The following is a 24443-nucleotide window of genomic DNA, read 5'->3' as shown; positions in this document are numbered from 1 at the left end:
CTTCATGGACTACAACCAGGCAAGTTTCTTTTCTAGATTTGTAACTCATTTCTCTCTAATAACACAGAGGAAAAGGAAAAAAGTGAAAGGGTATTTTAGACAACCAAAGTGAAGAAAAAGTGTGAAACTCAAGAATAAACCTAGCTTATGAGGTTACTCAAACAGCTACAACTTTGAATCTGACAAAATCCAAAGGAAACAAGAATGAAGGTAAGTTAATGAGATTGTTAGTAATAGTCTTACATTGCAATAGGTTTTAACAAAATATTTAGAGAGTGCACACATTAAACTTCTTACTTTTTAGAGCCACTTCTTACAAATACTTTAAACTGTAAAGATGGTAACTTTATGGTTATAGACTGAACTGTGTAGCCTCACTCTTAAGATCTAGTTAAAAGGCTTTAAATTATTAGAACATTATCAGTTACTCAGAAGCAGTTTCCTAGAAGTGTCTCTTAGCTTTCAATACTAAATTCATTAATGAAAACCAGGATGCTATCTTCATCCACCTGTCTGGTACTCCACCCCTACATACCAGTATGGTAACAACTGGTTGGCCAGCTGACTGGGAACCTGACCTCTAGGTATACTTCCTCCAAGTATAAGACTGTATTAGACAGGCATCCTGGTTTCAGCTGGGATAGAATTAATTTTCTGGTACAATGGTACAGTGCTGTATTTTGGATTTAGTGTGTGAATAATGTTGATAACACATTGATGTTTTAGTTGTTGCTAAGTAGCACTTATGTTTAATTTAAGATTCTTCAGTTTCCCATGTTCTGCCAGCAAGCAGGTGTACAAGACGCTGAGAGAGAGCATGGCCAGGACAGCTGACCCAAACTAGCCAAAGGGATATTCCACACCATAGAACATGATGCTCAGTATATAAACTGGGGGGAGTTGGCCAGGAGGCATGAATCACTGCTCGGGCATTGGTCAGCAGGTGGTGAGCAACTGTACTGTGCATCACTTGTTTTTTCTTAGCTTTTATTTCTCTCTCTTTTTTATATTACTTTTCATTGCAATTATTTTTAATTATTATTGTTATTATATTTTCTTTTAGTTATTAAACTGTTCTTATCTCAAGCCACAAGTTTTACTTTTTTTTCCGATTCTCCTTCCCATCCCACTGGGAGTGAGTAAGTGTCTGCGTGGTACTTAGTTGCTGGCTGGGCTTAAACCACAACAACAGGGAAACAGATTTGGCTTTTAAAACTATACTGTCCTACAGCTAGTGTTACTTTTAGCATTATAAACCAGTAAAAAAACCATACCCTGTGATTGTTCCTTCATGCTACTTCAGCCTGAATAGCCTCCACTGATGCTTCAACTGAACAGGAGGGAATGGGAACACACCATTTCTGCTTGTGAGGGCTGTAAAGTCTCAAAACTTCTGCAGCAATGTTTGTAAGAGGTGGTGTGGTCAAGGACTAAGTCATCAAGCTTCCACATACTAAGCACTGATGTTTTTACTTTATCAAGATGCAACACTTAAATATTCAAAGCACAAATAAGTCATCTTTACCTTGTTCCTGTTCTTCTCTTGACCATGTTCACAACTGTCCTGCCCACTCTGAGTAACGTGCAGGCTGCTACTAGAAATGTGAGGTTCTTTGTGGCTGTCTCCAAACCAAGAGAAAGGCATGCAAGTAGGGACAGGGGAATCTGAATCTGATGCAGATAGATTGTTGCCAGAGTCATCCAGCAGTTCTCGGGAACCCCTGAAATAAGTAGATTAAATTGTGTTTAAACAACAGCAGCAAAAACCCCCACCCTTCCCACCAAAGACACAACCCCCACCCGCAAAGCAACAAACTCAAAACACACACCACTAATTTTTACCTGTTTCACAGCACAATTGATATTTAAAATGAAAACTAATACTTGCCTTTAAATATACATGCAAAATAATTTGTTATTGAACAACACAAATTTAAGAGCTTTTGCAGTATTTCACACAACAATTTTGCAAATTATTTGAAATTGTTAATTTAATTTACTCAACATTCATCTTCCTAAGCAAAATACGGTTTTTATATTTAAGATAGGGTATAACATGTTAATCTTATGAGCCACTTTAAAATGTAACTCTGCTTTACTGTTTCCTCTATAATATTCTATGTATTTTTCTTATTTCGGGAGATTAGAAACTCATCTTCACATCATTGTATTAATCTTCACAGAATTTTGCTACTGTTATACTTGAATATACTTTAAGGTCAAACAGTCATGATAGTTTTAAAGATATTCTTAGGTTAAAAATTTTAGGAATGCAGCATGTATGTATTAAACAAAACAAAACAACTACCTGCTATCCAGAGAACCTCTTAGATTTTCTTTTTCTTGTTTCTTGCCCTTGCCCCCAGATTTCCGTAATCCACTGAAGTGAAAAACCACAATTTTCATAAAGCATTTACATTTACAGGGTACAACATTTTTTTTTTTATCAGCAAGGTAGTTTTTACATCGATTTCAACAGTTAGAAAAAGCCACACCTATGTTGTTACACAGAGCACGATTTTGCAGATTATGCATGCCAATTAAAAAAAGTACTGTTATATTTTATTTAAGAACCATGACAGAATTATGAAAGTACTTTTCAAAGACCACCTATAATCAAAATAAACACAGGAAATGACCAAAGAAACTTAGCATGTAGTAGATACAACCAAGAGGAAGAACACAGTTTTACTGCTATATAAATGTTCATATGCAACGTAGAGCGAGTTGAGCCTCTTTGTGTGAGGTTATCATTTTTATGTTATTTGTTATATTTGTTGCAGTACGAGTCTGAGTCTTTGATGTTAGCTGGCTTCAACAAGCTTTATACCTGGCTCCGCAGGAGCAAGGCTTATTGCAAAACATAGCAACTCTCTCTCAAATCCCCAGAGTTCAGTTACCACACTGCATTTCCAGATAATATGCAGCTTGCTCTTTTTTTTTTACCCCTGTTCGCATTCTCATCTTCTAAAGGAATTCAGAAATCCACTCATCACTGCTGCCTGCCTCCAAGGAACAGTTCAGTAAGCAGCTACTATAGCCAAACCCTGTGCAATGACACCTCTACTGGAGAAGGAATTAAGGCAAGACAGGTGTCTATTTTAGACTGTAATGCCAGCATGACATAACATTAGAGTCTAAGCTCCAACAGTATTTTTGGCATAAAACTATGCATGGATTTCCAATTTAATTCATCGAGAAGTTGTGTATTCAGATAAAAACTGAAGAACCTGAAGAAATTCTTTGAGGGAAAAAAGTACAGATAAATAAAATCAAAATGTGGTAGAAATATGAATGCAATGTTACAAATTCTAGATGAAAAAGACTCTCTCCAGTGGTGTTGCTATGATGTAGCATTACTAGATTTCCTGAACATTTTATTTAGAGAACATGATATTCTCCAAAAATAACACTGAAAACCATGTATTTCCAAATGAACACAAGTAAAATCTTACCCAAAATCTGGAAATCTCCGTTTGGACCTCCCTGATGATGTTGCTTCATTTGTTTCTATTGTCCTGTCTTCATTTTTCTTTTCTTCTGCTTTTCATAGAGGGATGAAAAATAAAAACATTATTCTAAAGACACTTGCAAGTTTCAAGTACTTACGATGATGCTTGTAAGTAAAGAAGATACTAAAACCTAAGTAACAGTGTTAAAATTCTCATTCGCACATACAGATACTAGCTGAAAATACTACAGCCATATCAACATAAGTTATTCCTATGGCATCTTCCCACCATGCTGGCTGTGCTGTACCATTGAAAAATGGCAACACAACAGTTGCTTATGACTGATCAAAAATATTGCTTTTGATAAACAGTAATTCTATACTGTCTACAGAAAGATAAAACTTACTACAGTATTTTGATTCAATGAATTACAAAGATAGTTTAAGATAGGTTTAGAAAAAAGTACCTCTTTCTTCTGCAAAATATCAACTTGAAAATACAACAACTAGATAACAGTATAAATGCATGAAAGAAACTCAGTTTTAAAGCAACAGTTGAGCAAGTACAGCATTTAATCATCCTTTATTACACCTGAAGTATTAAAAGATGTTCCTTCTACATTTTTTCTGGTTCAGTAGCTAGTCCAGGCTAGCTACTTGGAACATGGGCTACATATGCAAGTTGCTAGCTCCAGAATGAGTGCCTCACCAACATGATAGCCAGTACCTGGAGAGCAGACAGATCCCAACAAGCCGAGTTTCTTGGAAACAGTATACAAACTATAACTATTCTAAAGAAATAATTGGGACTTTGAAGCTCCTCCAAGACTGTGGTATTTTCAAAACTGGAATACAACCTGCTAGGATCTAATTTTTCATCAGAGGGAGCATGTTCAATTCCAACTACTCAATTATCAAGTGAAATTAAGTGACAAATTTAAGCATCACACTACTTCATCCCAATGCGACACATTACTGCAAATCCTGACCGTACTTCCTTTTGAATTCTCAGGCTACTAGATTATTACTTTTTTAAATAATTGAAATACGTTTCATATTGCAAATCAGGTGTTTCATAACTAAGCTGCCTATGAAAGACATGCACCCTGCTTTTTGTGAGACAAAGTAGGTTTTAAGCTCTGTCTTTAAGACAACCCCTGACATGAAGTAATGTACACAGATGCCTTCAGGGATCATAAAAAAACAAAAAAATCATGTTTACTACACAAAACTGAGGACAACTCCCCACCACCCCATCAGCTAATAATCCTTCCTGAAACATATAGTGGTTATCTCAAAGTTTACATGCTGAATAGTCAGGATAGTCAGGGTTTTTGTGGTTTTGTTTTGGTTTTTTTCATATCTGATCAGTAGTTTCTGATCAACATCAGAACTTTATCTAATTAGTTAACCACTCTTCCTAAACATGTAACATCCAATAAATTGTAACTACCAGTTAAACTGGTTATTTTTTCTGTCAACTTAAATACAAAACCAGAAGAATTAATTTTAATATTGACATGTGTTTCCAGCTGTCCTGGTTTCAGCTGGGATACAGTTAATTGTCTTCCTAGTAGCTGGTATGGTGCTATGTTTTGAGTTCAGTATGAGAAGAATGTTGATAACACTCATGTTTTCAGTTGTTGCTAAGTAATGTTTAGACTAAATCTAGGATTTTTCAACTTCTCATGCCCAGCCAGCGAGAAAACTGGAGGGGCACAAGAAGCTGGGATGGCACAGAGCCAGGGCAGCTGACCCAAACTGGCCAACAGTGTATTCCATACCATGGGATGTCACATCTAGTATAGGAACTGGGGGGAGTGGGGACAGCGGATCGCCGCGCAGGGACTAACTGGGTGTCGGTCAGCGGGTGGTGAGCAATTGCACTGCGCATCATTTGTTCATTCCAATCCTTTTATTATTGCTGTTGTCATTTTATTAGTGTTATCATTATCATTATCATTATTATTTTCTTCTTTTCCGTTCTATTAAACTGTTCTTATCTCAACCCACGGGTTTTGCTTCTTTTCCCGATTCTCTCCCCCATCCCACTGGGTAAGGGGGAGTGAGTGAGCGGCTGCGTGGTGCTTAGTCACTGGCTGGGGTTAAACCACAACACCAGCTCTCTCTCCAGAGGTAATATTTTAAGAAAAGAGGTAACTTCTAAACCACATTACAATAGGTTAAAAAACAGACTGATACACGAATGGATGGGAAGGTAATTGAAAGGATTATTTCAATGAAATAATAGGTAGATATTTAAATAGTTAGAAAGCAACAATCTAACAGAAAGTAGCATTTAGTGTCATTGTGCCTGCAAAGAGCTAGCTTTCAATACTAATCCTCGTCTTTGATGTACTGCATTAATTAGCTCTTCCAGTGAGTCTGCCAATTTTAAGAAAACATTTGCAATGCTTCAGCCATCATAAAAAAGTTGTAGAAAAGAAAGCAAAATCACTTATATATTAGGTACTTGTTTTCATATGATTTTTTTGAAAAACAAACAAAACAGAAGCTGGGGTAGAGACAGTTTTTGTTTAAGACTTTCTAGAAACACATAGTATGAGGAGAGTATAAAACAAATCCTATTTTCAGAATACTCAAAGGTTTTGTCTGAGCTGTATAGAAAAGACAGCAAGTATAATCTGCCTTTATATATTCTGCTAGCTGACTAAAGGAAACATCAAGCATCTAAAATATTCTATCTGATCCCTTTTTCAATTATTCACAAGAAAAAAAGCCAAATATTTCTATCAAATAATGATTAGTAGTGACTAGGCTGATTATAATACCTTTAACTTTTGCCTAGTGAGAAATATCCTAAGAGGGTAAGATGAATAATGCAGTAATTCCCGTAACGTTCAGAATCCGTATCTTGTTTAAACACCTGGATAACGTTGGGGAAACACAAAGTCAACACTGAATTTTTCTGGGAATTGGGAAATTAGTCAAACTTGCTCTCCAATACATTGCCACTTATGAGGCTAGTGTTTTGCAGAAACGTGTTATGAGCTTTACTCATTATCCACAGTCAATTACTTAGCTCCCCTCTAGGCTTATGTCAAGGCAACCATTTAGACTCTCTAGATTTAGAGGTTTGAGCTTTTACCAAACTGACTTAGACATAGTCCTTTCTGTAACTGTTTAATTGAAACAACATTTATTCTGCAGGCACCTTTTAGATTCTCGGCACTATAAATTATTTTGGAAATGTTGAGGTTTTGTAGAAATCTGGTAACTAATTTGTTGCAGATGAAGAAATTAAAAGACAGATAAGCGTATTTCAGAACATACTACTATTTTATCAAAATCTTTCAGTAAGTAAAAATAGAATACAAAGAACTTGCATACTTTTTTGCTAACTTCAAACTTTGCTGAAGAGTTAACAAGTGGTTTTAGAGTAAGTAATTAGTTTTTTAGTCAGTTCATTTTCCCTTAAAATAGCTTATTGTTCAATATTTATTTATATCTAAAATCTGTAATACTTTAACCCTGAAGGATTAAAATAATAACAAACCCTTAAGTCTTACCCTTGGCCTCTTTCCCTTTCCCTTTTGCTTCTCTTTGCTTAACATTCTTGGGATATCCTTGAGGAGAATTGGAAGCCATCTCTTCAGGAGGAGGTGAACGTGCGGTAGTTGTGCTGTTTTCGTTGTTTGGTTTGTGTACTGGAGAAGAGTGTGTGGAAGCAGAAGGACTTGACTCTAGAGGACTTTCTGTGCTTTCTGTTTGCTCAGGCTTTTCACTCTTTCGATCTATGTCATCCAGGCATGGGAGAGTTAATTTTTCACTTGTTTCTAAGGTCTTGGTTAGGTACACAGTGGAAAGTTCTCTGTTGAGAACAGTATCTTCTGAATCCTCATCCTTCAACAAATTCAAAAGTTATTTTATAAGCATGACATATTCCTTTACTATCTGATCTTTTACCAGGATATAAGGATATGCTATGCTACAGACAAACTTCCCAGTTCAGAAGATTTTAACTTAATCACTTGCAGATACCATCTGAATCACATGAAGCTGATTTTAGAGACTTTTCTTTACCTACCTCTATACAGATCTTGTGCACATCCCAAATCCTCTTTTTCTAGCCAAGTCAGAAATGTTCTGGTATATCTTGGCCATTCCAATTCAATGCAACCATTTTTCAGTCTAACTGAAGTAGTTCAATCTTCTCCATCTATGACAGGCTCTCTCTTATACCAACTATATACACCTCAGTATTTCAACTGTTTTCCAGAAACGTGCAAGAACATTTTATTGGTATATTTTTTGTGGCCTTAAATGATTATTTATGGAATAATGAAGCATTTCAGAAGTGTTCGGTTTTTGAAGAAATTTGGTAACTAACTTATTTCAGACGAAGGAATTATAAGATAGATAAGCAAATTTCACAACATACCACTGTCACTGTATCAAAATATTTCAGGAAATAGAAGTAGAATACAACAAGCCTGCATACTTCTTTGCTAACTTCAAATTAACTGTGCCACAAAAAACGTCAGAGATCACATATGTGGTATGAACCCAAAGAGGGTTTTTCACTCGATACAGCATAAAAATATGATGCTTCGGCACAGTGTGAATGAAGCACAGAGAACACTTAAAATTGCAAATACAGATAAAACTGAACACACATTCAGGCTCCTGAATGCATAATTATCTACCAATATCGGTACCTGTAGATTTGCAGTCTGTTGTCCAGCCCCAAGAGATTCTTTCAGCTTTGATCGAGAAGGTGGCTGGCGTTTGACTTTCAAAGCAAGCTGAGCTTTTGCTTTGTGGGCACTGGTATCTAATCTGGGAGTATCCCCAACAAAAGCATCAAAATCTGCAACAAATATGTAGTTCTTTTAAAAAACAAAACAAACTGGTAGGCAAGTTCTCCAACCCACTGTCCAGAAAAATATTCAGAAGTTAAATCAGAATTATTCTACCTGGTAATGATTACTATCTGGAAATACTGTTTTATATAATACTACAATATTTTAACACATTGTGGTAGCAATTTCTAATTAATTTGAAATATATTTCTACCCAATTTCTTCAATTAAAAAAAAAAAATCAATCAGGATATAATTTCTGAATTTTATTCTCAAACAGATGAGAATTTGTGCCCAAAATGTACTTTCCTATGCTTGTTCTTTAAGATAGAAACTCTTTACAAAGTACATAAGCATCTACCAAATCTTTTTAAAATACGCTTCTCATTTGAACCACCATCTGATATTTTATAACATTCTAGGCATAAAATTACAAGACAAATTTAAAAAATCATAGCAAGTTTTGGTGCAAATCATAGCTTAAAATCAATGGGATTTTAACTGACATATCTCAGTGTATTAGTCCTACTAACGTTATTGGTTTCACTAATAGAGAATCTGAGGAACAGTGAAGACGGATCTCTCTCCATCTATCTCCTCTTTCCCACAGAATTTAAGAAATACATTATTACAATACTGAAAATGTTGGGGGACCTAAACAAAAATATCCAGACTGGCTCAGGTCAAACATTTACCCAGTCAGTAGGAAACAGCAAACGCTTAACTTTTTAACAACAAAAACAAGTACACATATAACTCCTGATTTTTGTTAAATGCAAATCAAAGATCCTACGACCTACTTACCAGAAATTAACATTTCTGAAGAATTTAGTCTTTCTTCTATTGATTCTGTTTCTTTTTCATTTTCTTCTCTTATCTTTGACTGCTCATTATATTGGCCTGGACTTTGACAGCCATCTGCCAATAAACTACCACTTCCAAACATGTATGGCATTCTCTCATATACTTTCAATTTACTTTCAAGCTCTGAAATCTGCAAGAATTAAAATTCAGGAGTGAGATACAACCCTCCAAGAATGCAGAAGTTTATTTCAAAATATAATACTGCTTTACTTTTTCCTGATATATTTTCAGCTGTTCTGCATATTTCTGGTCTCTCTCTTCAAGTAGCCTTGAATGGTCATCGTCTTTTTTCATAAATTCTATTTCTCTGGTAAAAGAAATATATACATATATATGAAACAGTAACATATAGAAATGTAGCAAAATACATAAAATAGAAATATGCACAGTTGCATTTACTAAAAAGTATTCTGTTAGTAAACATTGAAAAAAAAAATCAGTCTGTAAGGTATAACTGATTCATTAATCTTGTAACGTCACAAAAAGACCTATGTTTCTACTGTCTTCAAAAGAAAGTACATATGACACTATAATTTACTCTGGGCTGAAAAAGGATGCTTTGCAACACTTCTTCTAAAAGTTACAGCCATTTCTCTACCTTTAAAACTGGCAAGTTGCATATACATTTAAAGCGACTCCAACCATTACAGCTTACTCTCTTCCACAAAGATACATGCACACATGGTATTTTCCTTCCAAAAGCTACAGTAAAATTCTCTGTAGGAAAATAAATTGCATTTCAAGTTTCTACTTGGTTCATCCTATAGAAATTGCAATGTCTGGGTTTTACAAAAAAGAAACAACGATTACAAGAAGGAAACAAAAATAAAAGCTGCTTTTTCCTGTAAGTCAGATGGAATAACACACAAAAATAGAAAATTAGTGTAGAACATCTACACAAAATGCAAAAGCTTCAGGGACAGTCAGAAGAGTAATGGGAATTTGCTAAACAGCGAGGAAACAGAAACTAGCATGTTAGCAGTCATCTTAACATACTTTTGAGCTTCCTCGCATATAATCTTGGGAGGAGAGGGGAAAGAAGACCTTTAAAAAGCTCACCAAACAGCACAAAAATGCACTATGAAAAGTAACATTTCTGCATGTGGACTAGAGAGCAAAAAAGCATGCAAACTGCCTTTAAAAATAAGTAACAAGTAGAGAAATTGGGGACAAGAGAATTATGTGCTTACAATAACTACCAAAAGCAACAGTTGTGTTCTGTATTATCGAGACACTTCTACAAGTATTTTGCAATTAGCTCTTGTTTAGCTGAGAGGAAAGAAGGCAGAACAAATAGACACAACTGCATGACAATAGTGTACAAGTCTTACACAGATGTATCTAATAAGCAATATTACCTTTACTAAAAAACCCAAACCTGTTAACAGATTGAAGATACTGTTTTCATGCTGCGATTTTGATCGGCTAGATACATATGCCAAACTCTTAATTTTTCTCAGAATTGCTTTTATTCCCCCTACAAGATATAATTCCTAAGTCAGGCTGAATCACACATATCTGGCTTTTATATCCTTTGATGCCTACCCTATCTGGAACATTCAGGTTGGTCAAAGCTAGAGGGTTTTTCATAAACAGCAAAAGGTATTGGCAAATACCTCATGCCAAATTTCAAGTAGTCCTTCCAAAAGTATAGATGCATTACAGTTTCTCAACTAAGTTGTTTTAAAAATTTGTTCTTGAAATATTTCAATAATTTTTCCTAAGCTTAGAATCTGTCCTGGTTTCAGCTGGGATAGAGTTAACTGTCTTCCTAGTAGCTGGTACAGTGCTATGTTTTGAGTTCAGTATGTGAAGAATGTTGATAACACTGATGTTTTCAGTTGTTGCTAAGTAGTGTTTAGACTATAGTCAAGGATTTTTCAGCTTCTCATGCCCAGCCAGGGCACCTGACCCAAACTGGCCAACTGTGTATTCCATACCATGTGACATCCTGTCTAGTTTAGGAACTGGGAAGCGGGGGCTGGGAATCGCCGCTTGGGGACTGGCGGGGTGTTGGTCAGTGGGTGGTGAGCAATTGCCCTGCACATCATTTGTACATTTCAATCCTTTTATTACTACTGTTATCATTATCATTATTAGTTTCTTCTTTTCCGTTCTATTAAACTGTTCTTATCTCAACCCACGAGTTTTACTTCTTTTCCCTATTTTCTCCCCTATCCCACTGGATGGGGGGGAGTGAGTGAGCGGCTGTGTGGTGCTTAGTTGCTGGCTGGGGTTAAACCACGACAGAATCAAAAGTAGCAGCAAAGTTTTTGGAGAACCCTTCCAGAAGCTGGTGACTTAAGGTATGGAAGAATTCAGCATGTATAACCCACTGAACTCTGACAAATGAAAAGAAAATGTGTTAAGCAAATCCTAATCCTACATATCATTGTCAGTTTTCCCCATAATGTACAAAATGTACCAGCAAGAAAGGGAGACATGGTATTTTGGGGTACTTACTTTTGTTGGTAATCTTTAAGCAATTTCTTGGCTGCCTTGTATTTCTTTTCAAGGGCATCACATTGTTCTTGAGTTTCTTTAAGATGCTCATTTACTGTTTTGCATAAACTCTGTGCCTCTAACCAGTAGGTCTCTAACTTTTTAATTTTCTCTTTGCTTTCCTCTAAGTTTTGCTGAAGTTGGGCTCGACTCAGTTTCCATTCATTTTTTTCCGCTTCAACAATTTTTAACTGAAAAGATTAATACTTAAGGAATTAATATAAACTAAAAGATGAAATAAAAAACCAGTTGTTTATACATATGTAAGTAGAGAATAGCTAATAACAAGTACTTACCATTAATATTAAAGACACTGAACTTTTAAAGAAAAGGTATCAACTCTTCTAACCCTTGCTAATACAAGTAAGTTCAGAACTTAAACCCAAGAGTCTTTTACTACTTCCTCATTAGTATTGCTTCTTTTTAAAGAGATAAAATGAGTGAGACCTTTATTATTAGCTTATGTTGACTTGTTCAAGATCTCACCATTTCTTAATACCTCTGGAGAGGCCTATTTTGATTACCTTCAAAGACAACTGGAGATACAGAATCTTAACCTGTATAAGACAAGCTCCCTGTCCTACTACTTTGCTACCAACAGCTTTTTGAATAAAGCTAATGAGACCGGTTGATCTTCCCTGGTACTTTATACAACATTGGTCTTCCTAATAATTTATTATATACTCATGGTTTGCTTTCCTGGGGCTAATTTATAAAAACACCAAACATTCCCTCAACAAAGGAGAGGGATAGGGCCCCTTCAGCTTGACAGCAGCCACATTATAAAAGGGAATGTTAACATCTGAAGTTCTCCAGGCCTTGGAGGAATGAGCAAGCAGGATACCAGTTAATTTGTCCATGCCTCCTTCTTTGGGGACACCATTTACACTGAGGAAATCACTGCTTTTGAAGCCAGTTAAGATCACCTGCTGATGGAACAGAGATGTTGTAAGGACCAAGAATTTCTTGAATTTAAAATGGGGCAGTAAGTTGTACTAATGCCAACATTTTAAACAGCTTTTTTAGCAATCCAGTTGGGCCAAAATTCAAGAATACTGCAAGGAGGAGGAGCACTGTCAGAAATCAAAATCAGAAATCATAAGAACACAAAGAAGTTTTGGCTGCCTTGCCTCTCTACGCTTGGAGCTCTGAACATTTGCAGAGTGCAAGAAAACACCCAATAGATACTGTTATTCAAAATTATCACAGTCTGAAGCACTATCCCCTCTGCACTTGCTACGCACGCCCAGCAATGTGCTGCACCTTGTCCTAGGGTACACATTTCTCAGTAAGGCAACACAGAAGGGCAATGGAATAAAAGAAGCTGCTCACCTACAACAAATATTTCCAGAAAAAAACCACGCACAGATCTCCATCAGTGGAAAAAGCAGCAAAAAGAACAAGAAACCCTTTCTCAGAGAAAGCAGAAGTCTTGAACCAATTCTCGCAGAAAAAAAAAAAAAAAAAGCTGGGAAAAAACTCCCTCCCCATAGCAGGTCAGAAATTTGAGGAGGGAAAGAGGGGAAACAAGGTAACAGAAATAACTTTCTGGTAACAAAAAGTCAGTTGCAAACCATTGTCTCTAAGTGCCAAATCTATACTCAGATCAAGTTCTATCTGCTGAAAATGTTCTAATACTTGTTTGGGAGCTTGTTTCATACAGTACTCCACTATATTCAGTTCTGCTCTAAGCAGTAATACTGAAGCGTTCACTTTATAATGGCACAGGGGGGATTTTGGGGTTGGGGGGTTGTTTGTTTATTTGTTTTGTGGGGTTGGGGGAGTGGGTTTGTTTCGGTTTTGTTTGTTTTTTTTTTAATTTGAGCACAGGTCTTCAGCTTAGAAATGTCTGTCTAGCATAACACAGACTATATTGAGCCTGAGACCTAAAACAGATTGCTGCCTTCTGCATTCAGCCTACTCTTGGTAAAATTTGTAGGTAGAAATAAATAAATAAATAAATAAAAACCCCAACACATAACCCCCCCCCCCAAATAAGATTCTTTGAAAACTTACTTTCTCCTTCAGTTGATTCACTTCAGCTATTGTTACTGCATGTTTTAATTGTAGCTGAAACAACAAACAAACAATTGTATGAGCATACACAAAATGCATTTGTCCATGATTCCCTTCTTCCTCAAACCATTTTTATAGTAGCATGAAGTCAACTTAATTATTTGTCAATTACAGGAGAAGCAATCATGAGCTTTTATTAAAAGAAAGTTGAACTCAAATTAAAACCAAAAAGGTTCCACAGTATTCCACTTGCTACAAAAATCAATACATGATGTGGGATTTTTAATTATAGGTGATCATTTTCTATACATTAAGCGAGGAGGTTAAAATAATGTTTCAATGTGCCAGAAGAATGAAAAGGCAGCAAGCATTTATGATGACAACTGGTACACAGAATCTAGTAAAAATTTAACAGTAGTAAATATTTTTACTTATTCAGCACTTACAAATAAACATGCTGGCTTTGTTTTAAAATTAAGCCTTGTACTTTACACCACAAATCTGCATAGGATTATTAGAAATGGATAAAGGCTACACCTAAGCCAAATGTAAAGATTATTGTTTACATGTCTTAAGCAAACAGCACATATATGAGTACAAAAGCACATTTTTTTGACAACTGTTAGTTATTTCTTATATCTCTTTCCATCTGTAACCCTCGGGGGATTTTTTTTTTTTGGCAAGGCATAATGCACCAAACACATTAAAACAAATGAATCCATGACTATCCTTTCTTTAGATTATGTTAATAACAGCATAGTAATGATTCCAGCTGAGAATTTAATTGTATCCCAAGTAAATATAGCACTTATGAAAAGATGCTGTAGCCTGCTGCTATGCTTCCTAACCTAGCAAAACTGTAAATGTTCTCTAGTGATCAATAGCCTGAAATTTCAACTTCCCCAACAACATCATCAATATCATCAAGAGAGCAAACTTAAGGAGATCTGCAAAATACTGATCCTTTAAAAAATAAGCTGGTGTATGTACAAATGGCACCTGACAAAACAGTTTCTTTGCAGTATATTTTTCTCCTCCAGAGTGAAAATGACAGGGACTTAAATCTACCAAAGAAGCCCAGACCCCTAAATGCCAAAGACTATACCACTTAAATCCCCAACTAAATTCCACAGACCTGAATAAAGCAAATATGCTCCTTTATAAAAACCCTGGGAAAAGGGAACTGAATTTTCCAATTATGTTAAGTTGGGATTCACAGTCTGGAATGCCCTATTGACTTTACAAATTCATTACTTCAGAAAAATACACATAAAAAAAAAACCCAGAAGGGATTACCTGAAAAAACCCTCCAAGCCAAAAACGTGCCTATCTACAGAATCAAGTGCTTTTATGTATGCAGATATTACCCAGAAAACCTCAGGGACTAGAGCAAGAGATTAGATGTGTATTTCTTGTCTTTCTGAAGAATATCTAACCACAACATTCAAGACCATTCAGAATGGGCATACTTGTCCCCCCATGCTCCCCCCACAGCTACAGCCATTCTACTACGCAGCAAATAAAAGCCAAGTCCAATGGGCCACAGAAGAACTAAGAGAAGTGTCATATCTATTTAATGCAATGTTCTGACATCACAACAAGGAGGGAGGTGATGTTGGGTTCTAACACCTGTTTCCCAGGGCTTTTTTTAATTTAGTTTAAATGAAAGGACCATTTAATATGAATAGGTATAGGGAAGCTGGGATCAGAAAATTACAGAAGACCTACATTTCAAGGGACATTTACCAGAGAGATTATTGGCGATGTTGAAACAAACCCCAAACCACATGAAGGGGGACATGAAGGACATTATATCCAAATCTTACAAGGTTCAGGTGCTCCCCAGTGCATCACAAAGAATATTTAAGAAACTGCTACCACACCTCTTTAAATTTAAGAAGAGACTGTGCTGAATCCATATCCAGTGGCAAACCAATATCTTCATTTTCAGGAAGATCAAAAACTTCTACAGATTTTCCATGTAAATGTGACTCATATGTATCATCATCATCATCATAGTCATCATCCTGACAAAATGGGAAGATCATGACATTCTCTAACACACACACTTTGCATTATAGTAGCAGCAATAACAAAAGCATACAATCAAGGAATCCAAACAGTTGCAAAACTTTTCTCAACTAGTTACTATGCCATTTTAGTTTCTTATACCTATGATAAGTTTTAAAGATGACTTGCAAACACCTTCATCAAAGTACCACAAGAGAGAGCTAAGCCAGCCATGCACAAAACAATCACACACAGCTGATACCTTTTGGATTACTGATAAATTGGAAGTATAGCAAGTAGTGCTAATCATGTGCCTTGATAATAGTAATGAATGAAGTTTGTACTTTCTGTTTTTAACAAGTTGCCTCTTTTACCCTTTTTTTGCTTCAATTTGATTCAAAAAACATTTATTCCACTTGCAGAAATTATTGCACGTAGCAGTATTCATGTACTTTTAAAAATATTTAAGTATGTACGATGTTTTACCTGCTCTGTATCATCATGAACATAGTGCTGCTCATACAGACATCTCTCTTGCTCTAAGGTCTCACTAATGAGGCGGGCTACTTCACTCTGAGTCCCTGGCTTCTCTCTCCCAATGAGAAAACTACAGAAGAGAAACAAATTACCTTGAAGCAAAAAGTTTGAGATATGCTTAAGAAATTAGTTTGCCATACTGCTGCCTTCAGCAATGTCTTCGTAAAACTTTCAGATTATGGTTTTGTATTCTCCATTAATGAAGAATGAAAAAAATAAAGTTGTATTTCATAGAAAACATACATACCTCACTGTGCCTTTGGTGTTTTTTAATACAGTGGCTGCAAAGAACTGAGTAACTCCGACCAGACTTATGCCATCAACCTCAACAATCTGATCATTTACTTGAATTCTGCAAAATAAATAAATGCTTAGCTAACACTTCAACAAAAATATTTTGGCTTGACAGATTTTTGACATGACAAGTATCACTTAAAAGTCACTAGTATTTATAATAAGAAATTCTCAGTTACTATGCAGATCACCAATTAACATTTACATGGTATTTGCCTTGATATTTTTTATACTGTTTACACAGTGATTGCTGTCCTGGGGTATCAACATGATTTTGTGGCACTTTTACACTTGGGTACATCCTAAGCTTTTCTCATCTATGCTGTAAGCAGATCTACACTTATTTTGCAAAAATGTCCTATATTAAATAAAAATTGTTTTTTTAAAAAATTAAAATAATGCAGGAATGTAATATTTATTCAGCCACATTCAGCTTTTGTACTTTTATTCACAGTATTTAGCATATTCAATGAAAACGATTGGGCTCAGTTAGAAATTTGTAAAAAGCATAATCAATTCAATGAAAAACTCACCGTCCATCTCTCTGAGCAGCTCCACCATCTGTTATTGTTTTTACAAAAATACCTAGTTTTTCCAGTCCCTGATCAGCACCAACTCCCATTCCAATAATACTGATGCCCAGACCACTGTCACCTAAGGGATTAAAAAAATCTAATGTTAGCCGCATAACACAAGATGTAACACTTCGCAGTAGTGAGCTGTTTCAAAGCACTCCAAGTCCTTCCACGCAAAAGATATGAAAATTCACTTAAAAAAAAAAAGACAACATATTTATCTATCTAGATACTACTTAAAGCCTTTTTGTTCTGCAGTTATGACTGCCTGTTAGATTCAAAGCTTCATGGTATCTGGAAGAGATAGCAACGTTTATGAATTGTATATATTTTGGTGCAGATCTGTCACTCAGTAATGTAGCCTTCCTAACTTCAATTAAGTATGACAATTTGCACTTAGTAGAGGCCTGTCCAGTTAACATTCACTAAATTCAATAGAACTAGCCATAAATGTAAGCCTGAACACACATTCAAAAATTCAAGACCTAATTTCAGGGAAAATAGAGTTTACAGTTGTTTTATCTTTTGTGCACATAGTAGCTCTTGCAAATGTTCAAGGTTTGATTTGCACCTTTTTCAATTTCCACAGGAAACACTTCCATTTTTTCCACCCTTTTCTCAAGTTCATACTCAGCTGAGGCTGCCACAGGGTCAACTTCTTCATTACGTCTATCATAGTCTTCATTTGAGTAAGTACTGAAAACCTAAGAAAGGTAACAGAAAACTTTTTTTAGTGCTTTCCCACCCCATTTCAAACATGACATAATTGAAAGAAAATCAGTAAGGAAATTAAAGTGGTATTTTTAGAGATCCCATTTTCTAAACAACCATCAATTTAATAAATACTGCTGCTGCAAGACAGTTTTTAACTTGCAGAGAAGTAACATTTTAGAAGTTTCAAACAATTCCTTAAACACTTTTTGTGTTGTAAATGCACCAAACAGTTAAAAGAAATCAGTCAAGCAATCAGTCATCTCCTCTTTGATATGACTTTTTTTTTTTTAGGACTACATTTCCCCAAATCCTTCTTCCTCTCTTCTTCCCTCCCCCCACACCATCTGCCAATTGCAGTGCTTCAAACAGATGTAGTTTTCTGATTTTGCTAGGGAATCACGCAGTTTCCCAGGAAAAGGAAATGCCTTGTTACATACATTACTATTTTTGGTAATCACTCCAACTGAATTTCTGAATTGTTAAAAATAAAAGATAAACAAACAACATGAATTAAGACAGAAATCTAGAATAATGAGCTACACGTAACAGGGTTAATTTTACTTATCAGCATGTTCATTGATTGTATTTAAATTCATAAGTTAGAAAAAAAAAGAAAAAATAATACACCACCACCCCTTTATCTGAAAAACAAGGTTTATCTGCTTAAGTTTTTGCAGGCACTGAGTGTTTTACTCAAGGTCACTGTAAGAGAAAAGTTATGGATTGCAGCTGCAGCAGCCATCTCCCTAATCAAGAACATACAGTGCTGACATACAGTTAATTTACACGAGCCTACTAAGTTTTTGCAACTTTTGCATTTTCCCACTAAGACTACCTAGACAGGTAACTGCAATCATGTAAATAAGACAGAATTAACTGTAATTAGCTGTAATTAACATTTTCCCAGTGAATTTACATCCACTAGTATATGGTGTTAGCACTGCATGGCAGTAGCCTCAGACACAGGAAAACGTTTATTGAAACAGATTACCAAAAAGCAACTAATGTAACTCAGCATTTCCCATGGGGAGTTTACTGCTTCACCTCCAGATTACAGCTGGCGGACAGCTTCACAAACTCTTTGCCAAATCCTACAGAACAGCTACTCCAGAAACATGGCATGGCCATATACCAGCCCAGTAAGTAAGCAAGATTAGGTGCACTTGGCTGAAAGGGAAGGAAGAAACCCACTCTCGGAAGTCTTATGTTTCCCCTAATAAAAGAACCTTCCTGAAAAGTTGTTCTTCCCAAGTCTTGCATAAAGGTAGACAAACTAATAAACTCCTTTGGACTACCATACAGACACCAGTAAGCAACAACTGGGCACTGAAACAAGGGTTGCAATTACAGTATCCGTCTTCCATAAATTTTACAGAAAAATCTGCAAAATAGGCAAAGAAAACCATCCAAATGGTCTCAAGTATTCTTACTCTATCACTATAAGAAAAAAGGTGGCCAAGTTCTTTAATTTAATGTCCCTCCCCACCCCCTCAAATCAGTAAATAGGATATGAAGCATAAGCATTTCATGAAGCACTATTCTCCCTTTGGAACAAGACCCGTCTAGTTTGGTTCCTTTCCATCTCAATAGAAAAAACAATCTCTCTAAAAATATAATCAAGTTATAAGAAGATGAATTACAAAATAATTATAAAAAGGAAGTTAATGAGTGGACAAATGGTAACTTGTTAATGAGAATATGTGAATTCTTGAGAACAAATCTAATACTGGGGCATGAAAAAAATCAAGTTTGCTTATTTCTAAGTGTACATATGTTCTAGTATTAATAATATGAGTAAAATGTTAAAGATCACTACCAAATGGCTGAATGAGCAAAAGGTGGATAATGGTAGTAGTTCATTTTGGAGACACTGGCAACTGTATTTTCTTGATTCTTTATAATTCAGTGGTCTAACTCACAAAGCAGAAGATGATGCAAGTACTCACTATCTACTGAAGAATTACATTAGCAAAGGAATGACCAGTTTCTTACACAACCATTTATAAAGTGCTGGAAATGTGGGGTAAGCAAAGTTGGACCATCATAACAGCATTACATATGCTGCAAATCTTAGGCTGCCAGCCCTAAAATATCTCTGGAATTTCTAAAAATTATTAAATATTTTTCCAGTTTGAAAGTAACACCATTGTACTTGAGAGTCTCATGGAATTTGCCTATTTTGACACAAAATTGATCATAGGAATTGATCATCTGCCGGGAGTGGATCACAGAATTTAAAATTAGTGGTAGCTTAGATTCCAGTGTTCTTTATAATTGTTACTCATAAAATAATAGCACAAATATATCTATGCAGATGAAAACTACTAATATTTATGCACACTAGCTTTTTAAGAAAAACCTATCTGAAATCAATTCTGACTAATCAACTGAGAGAAAGAATACACAATTTGCTCTTAAAGTGACAGATGGCAAATGTGTGATGACGTTTAGGTAATATTCTAAAAAACATAACTTCACAATTAAGACAAGATAGACCCATTTCAAAATGGTAAGAATCCCCCCCCCCCCAACTCCAGAAAAATAATTTTGAGGAAAAACATGAATTTACAAAGAATAGAGGAAAAGCAAAACTGATATATAACCAGAAGTGAAACACTGCAATAACAAAAAGAAAAGCAAGAGCACACTAAGAAAACTATGGCCAAAGAGTCAAGGGCAAAAGACGGAAATTTTTGTTGTGTACATGTGGAATCATAACACGGTATTCATCTTTTGTGAGATGGAAACAGTAAAATTGTTGATACTAATATAGAAAACACAGAACTGCTCAGCAAGTTGTTCTTGCCAAGCAGCAAAAGTAACATTAAACACAGTTAAAATGTGGATAATAAATAATAAGTTACAAAGTTTAGAAGATTGATGAGAATGCTAAACACAGTTCACCCCTGCCCCATGTCTGGCGGGGTTTAGTCACTGAATCAAATGCGTAAAGGACAAAAGAAATTCTGATCTTACTGTTTAAAAGCCACTGCTAGCCAGAGATCATAAAAGTGTAGTGTGCAAGTGATATTTTTTAAAGATATGCTTTAGCAAACACAAGTTATTGTCTCAACATAGGAGAAACCAGATGAATTTTTACTGTGGAAACCATGTGAACTTTACAAGCCTTTTACCATAGCTTGTTACATATCCAGAAGCTTAACATACCATTAATAACTTCTGGATCCTGTCAAGCTAATAAATGATGAAGAACCCTGCTATCTGAAAAAAGAATTTCTTTTTACACTCAAGACTTCTTTTCTTCAGAATGAATAAAAATAATTTGAATCTAAAAAAGTTCTGGCAGACTGCTGAATTTTCAAAGATTATTTTAATTAAATTGTTAATATACATAACTGGAAATTTTCAACTTAGTCTTTTATACTTAGTCCTTGGACAGCAAACATATTTATTTGGAGACAGAACAAACTGCATTCTTCACACCAGGAAAATGAGTCACTTTTTGAATGCAAAACTCAGTTTGCCTCCTCCTATGAACATGCTAATATCAACATCATCAAGATCAGCACTCAAAAACAATCAATGCAGCCTACTGTCTAAAAGATCTTACTGTTCAGTTCCTGTTACCATATGGAACTAATAAACTCCATTTTATCATTTTAGTACTATCACAGAAAACAGCATCATCACAGAAAAACAACAACTTCGCTTAATTCAAAATCTTAGCAGCACATAAAAAGCTCTACTTAAGAAGTATGTTAGTTTTAGCAGAACATTCATTTTGTTAGAGGGTAAACACTAATTTACCACGTGTTTGCATGAAACTGCTATGGAGTCATAAAACACAGTCCAAAGACCTTCACTCCTATATTCATTTCTAGTAGATAATTTGTGCCTGATCAAAACCAGAACATTACAAAAGTAATTAAACTAAGATTAAGAAATCAGTAACTGCCCAAAAGGGCTCCCAACTAATTGGAACAGAAGCACTATCAGTATCACTTTAAAATTTAAAATACCGTAGTATTTGCTGGAAAGCCTCACAACACCTGCACAGGCAATTAAAGGAACACTTAACGGCTGAGAGAGGCACTGAAGTGTTACTAACACCTCTGCCAGGACACCACACCTCTGAAACACAATTCTTACTTTGAACGTGCAAGTTTACTGACACCTAATAAAGCCAAACATTCAAAACACAAGTTACAGCTCAGGGAAAACTGTCCAGCAGTGAACAGTTTCAGCTTTTCAAACCAATTGCCTTTGCCATGCCTGGCAAAATGTGAAGTGCCCAGGCAAACGTGAATAATCATTTGAAACAGTAGCACTGAAGTAGGGCTGTAGTATAAGGTACACTTCACAGTTTACTCTTAAAATCTCTTTGGTTAAAGTAGACATCTCATTACGGCAACCCACTGTTCCCTCTGTTTCTGAAAGCTACACAGTTAGTATTTTATTACGACTACTTGTTACATTTTAAGTGAATAAGTGACTATACCTGATTTAAGTCAATTCATGCTATCAAATCCTTTAATCAGCAAACAGAAATACCTTGCTTACTTTTTTTTTTAAACACACTTTCACTCTTCTCCAAAAAGTATTCAGAATGGTTGGTAACTGTTAAACAGGTTAATACTACAAGCCATTACACTCAATGTAGCATTTTCTGTTACCAAACAGGTGGACAGGCAGGCTGTGCACACTTCCGCACTCAATCCTGTAGCTCTGCATGACTTAATCAAAAACCCCAAACAATCAGTTTACATAAAGGCATAGGTGCAACCTTGCTTCAGATCTACAGTACAGACAATTTCATATAGATAATTTCATCATAAATAAATCAGGTTTTTTACCAGTCTCACTATTCTCTACTTAATTCTCAATAAAACCAATAAAAATTATTCTCTAGTTCTGTATTGTACTGCAGGGGCAAAGGCACTGGAGCTAGCTAGAAAGCAAGAAAGACAACATGGTATCTGTTTCAGTCAGGTCATGCTACCTACTCCAGGAGAGACACTCCTTCACTTTCAGGTATTTCATTTTTAAATCCCAGTGAAAGAAACATTGGAAGACAGAGAAAAGCATCCATTCACATTTGGTGCACTGATTCTACTTCAGTTCAAACATTCAGAGGAGCAGTTGAGAGACAATCCATGTCCTCCCTCTGTGGAAGTGGAGCTCCACTGTGACCTGGTTGTACTCCACCACCATCTCAGTTGAGATGGCATTGCTCTCTGACTGACAAAGAGACTGAAAGACTCCAAATAAATAGCATATGATCAGAAGAGGCAAAAACTACTCACAATACCACATAAAGGGGGGGCATCCCCCAAAAATCTTAGCTCCTGAAAGACTTTATATAAAGAAAGTGATTAAATTATCAACATCCACAAGCTTCACAGGTGCCTTGGTACCACCAATTTAAGCCTGGCAATCCAGAAGAATTAGATATGTGTTTTCATTTAGTATTCACCAAAACAAAAATCTTGACCTGACCAAATCTAAATAGCAAGCAAATTGTTAAGAGGAACTTAAAAAGAAAAACAATGAACACAAAAATGGTCGACCTGGCTGTTTTCTAAAGGCCATAAGAAGAAACAACGACAAAGTAACCTTGCCATACCAGATCAACTTAATTACCTAATCTGCAGTAATACTGTCACTAACAATGATCAATACCCCAGGTCTGAAAAGGAGGATCATCTCACTATACCGAGACACATCAGAGGGCGATGGAGGAAAATGATTGAGAAATAAATCTAAAGAGTTTGCATGGTGCCTTTTGGAATAATACTTTACTACGCAATAAAAATATAAGAACCCTGAAAAAACCCCTCTGCTACACTGCACCTTCATGATCTCAAGATTACAAAATATGTACTCAGATAATAGAGGCATACTTCTTCTTATTGATGTCCTCTGAGTGTTCACCTTCTCTTTTATGTTAGAATGATATGAAAAGGGATAATTTATTTTTTCCATCTCTCAAAAGGTAAACTACAAACAAGTTTAAGCTACTGCCTGTTCATGTTTATCAGTCTAGATTAAGTATTCGCAGGTGCTAATAACAGCAATCATCATCAAAAAGATGCTGAATCTTCCAGCAGCTTAACTGTTAAGCTAATGAACTTGCCTCCTATAAATCTGCTTGTCTTTGCTCAGTGTTTCTTCTGACTACATCTCCCATGAAACCCTCATGAGCCTCCTATTCGCTTCCTTTCCTCCCTCCTGCTCCCCACAGCTACTCTCAGAGCAAAACAGCACAGGCTGGACATGCATAGTGATCAACTAACATTAAGTCAAAAAAGAACAACTAAAACTAAAGCTGTAGTCCTGCCATCAGTGAGGGCACAAATCTGCAACTCTGACAGATGTGCTAATTTTCCCCAAACGAAGCAGTATTTTAAAAATACCTTTAAAAATCTCTCTCTCTTCCCTGTCAAATCCAGGTGAAACTGCTAGGAAGTTAGAAGTTGGAGGGACTGAAAAAGGAGTGAGGACAGACAGGTCATAACCCGTCATCCTCACTGTCACCTCACCTGACATCCATAACCTGAGTGTTCTCTTACTTGTCTGTAGTTTTATACCATCATCGAGTACATGAAACAGGGCAGCTAGTATGTCATATAACTGCATACAGGGAATATTGCAGTTAGAAATACATTGAGATATTAAGGTAAAGAGTCAAGCTGCTGC

General features: G+C 35.9%; 1 protein-coding gene across 4 annotated transcripts in view; it reads right to left on the bottom strand.

The window, feature by feature from the left end:
* LOC142031270 (neurabin-2-like) overlaps positions 1-24443 on the bottom strand; it is a 44679-nt gene that overhangs the window by 12678 nt on the left and 7558 nt on the right. For 2 of the 4 annotated variants that reach the window (XM_075028436.1, XM_075028438.1), the window contains exons 3-16: positions 17644-17776; positions 17031-17151; positions 16451-16555; positions 16153-16273; positions 15540-15683; positions 13657-13710; positions 11602-11831; positions 9349-9445; positions 9079-9268; positions 8131-8282; positions 6982-7315; positions 3456-3543; positions 2309-2380; positions 1526-1721 (exon numbers count right to left, since the gene is read on the bottom strand). In XM_075028436.1, coding sequence (XP_074884537.1) covers positions 1526-1721; positions 2309-2380; positions 3456-3543; positions 6982-7315; positions 8131-8282; positions 9079-9268; positions 9349-9445; positions 11602-11831; positions 13657-13710; positions 15540-15683; positions 16153-16273; positions 16451-16555; positions 17031-17151; positions 17644-17776 — 2037 coding nt within the window. The remainder of the gene's footprint in view (positions 1-1525; positions 1722-2308; positions 2381-3455; positions 3544-6981; positions 7316-8130; positions 8283-9078; positions 9269-9348; positions 9446-11601; positions 11832-13656; positions 13711-15539; positions 15684-16152; positions 16274-16450; positions 16556-17030; positions 17152-17643; positions 17777-24443) is intronic. The other 2 variants (XM_075028437.1, XM_075028440.1) reach the window with 1 other exon arrangement.

Source organism: Buteo buteo, chromosome 5, assembly GCF_964188355.1.
Source record: "Buteo buteo chromosome 5, bButBut1.hap1.1, whole genome shotgun sequence".
Taxonomy (NCBI): Eukaryota; Metazoa; Chordata; class Aves; order Accipitriformes; family Accipitridae; genus Buteo; species Buteo buteo.
This window is presented reverse-complemented; position numbering and strand designations above follow the sequence as displayed.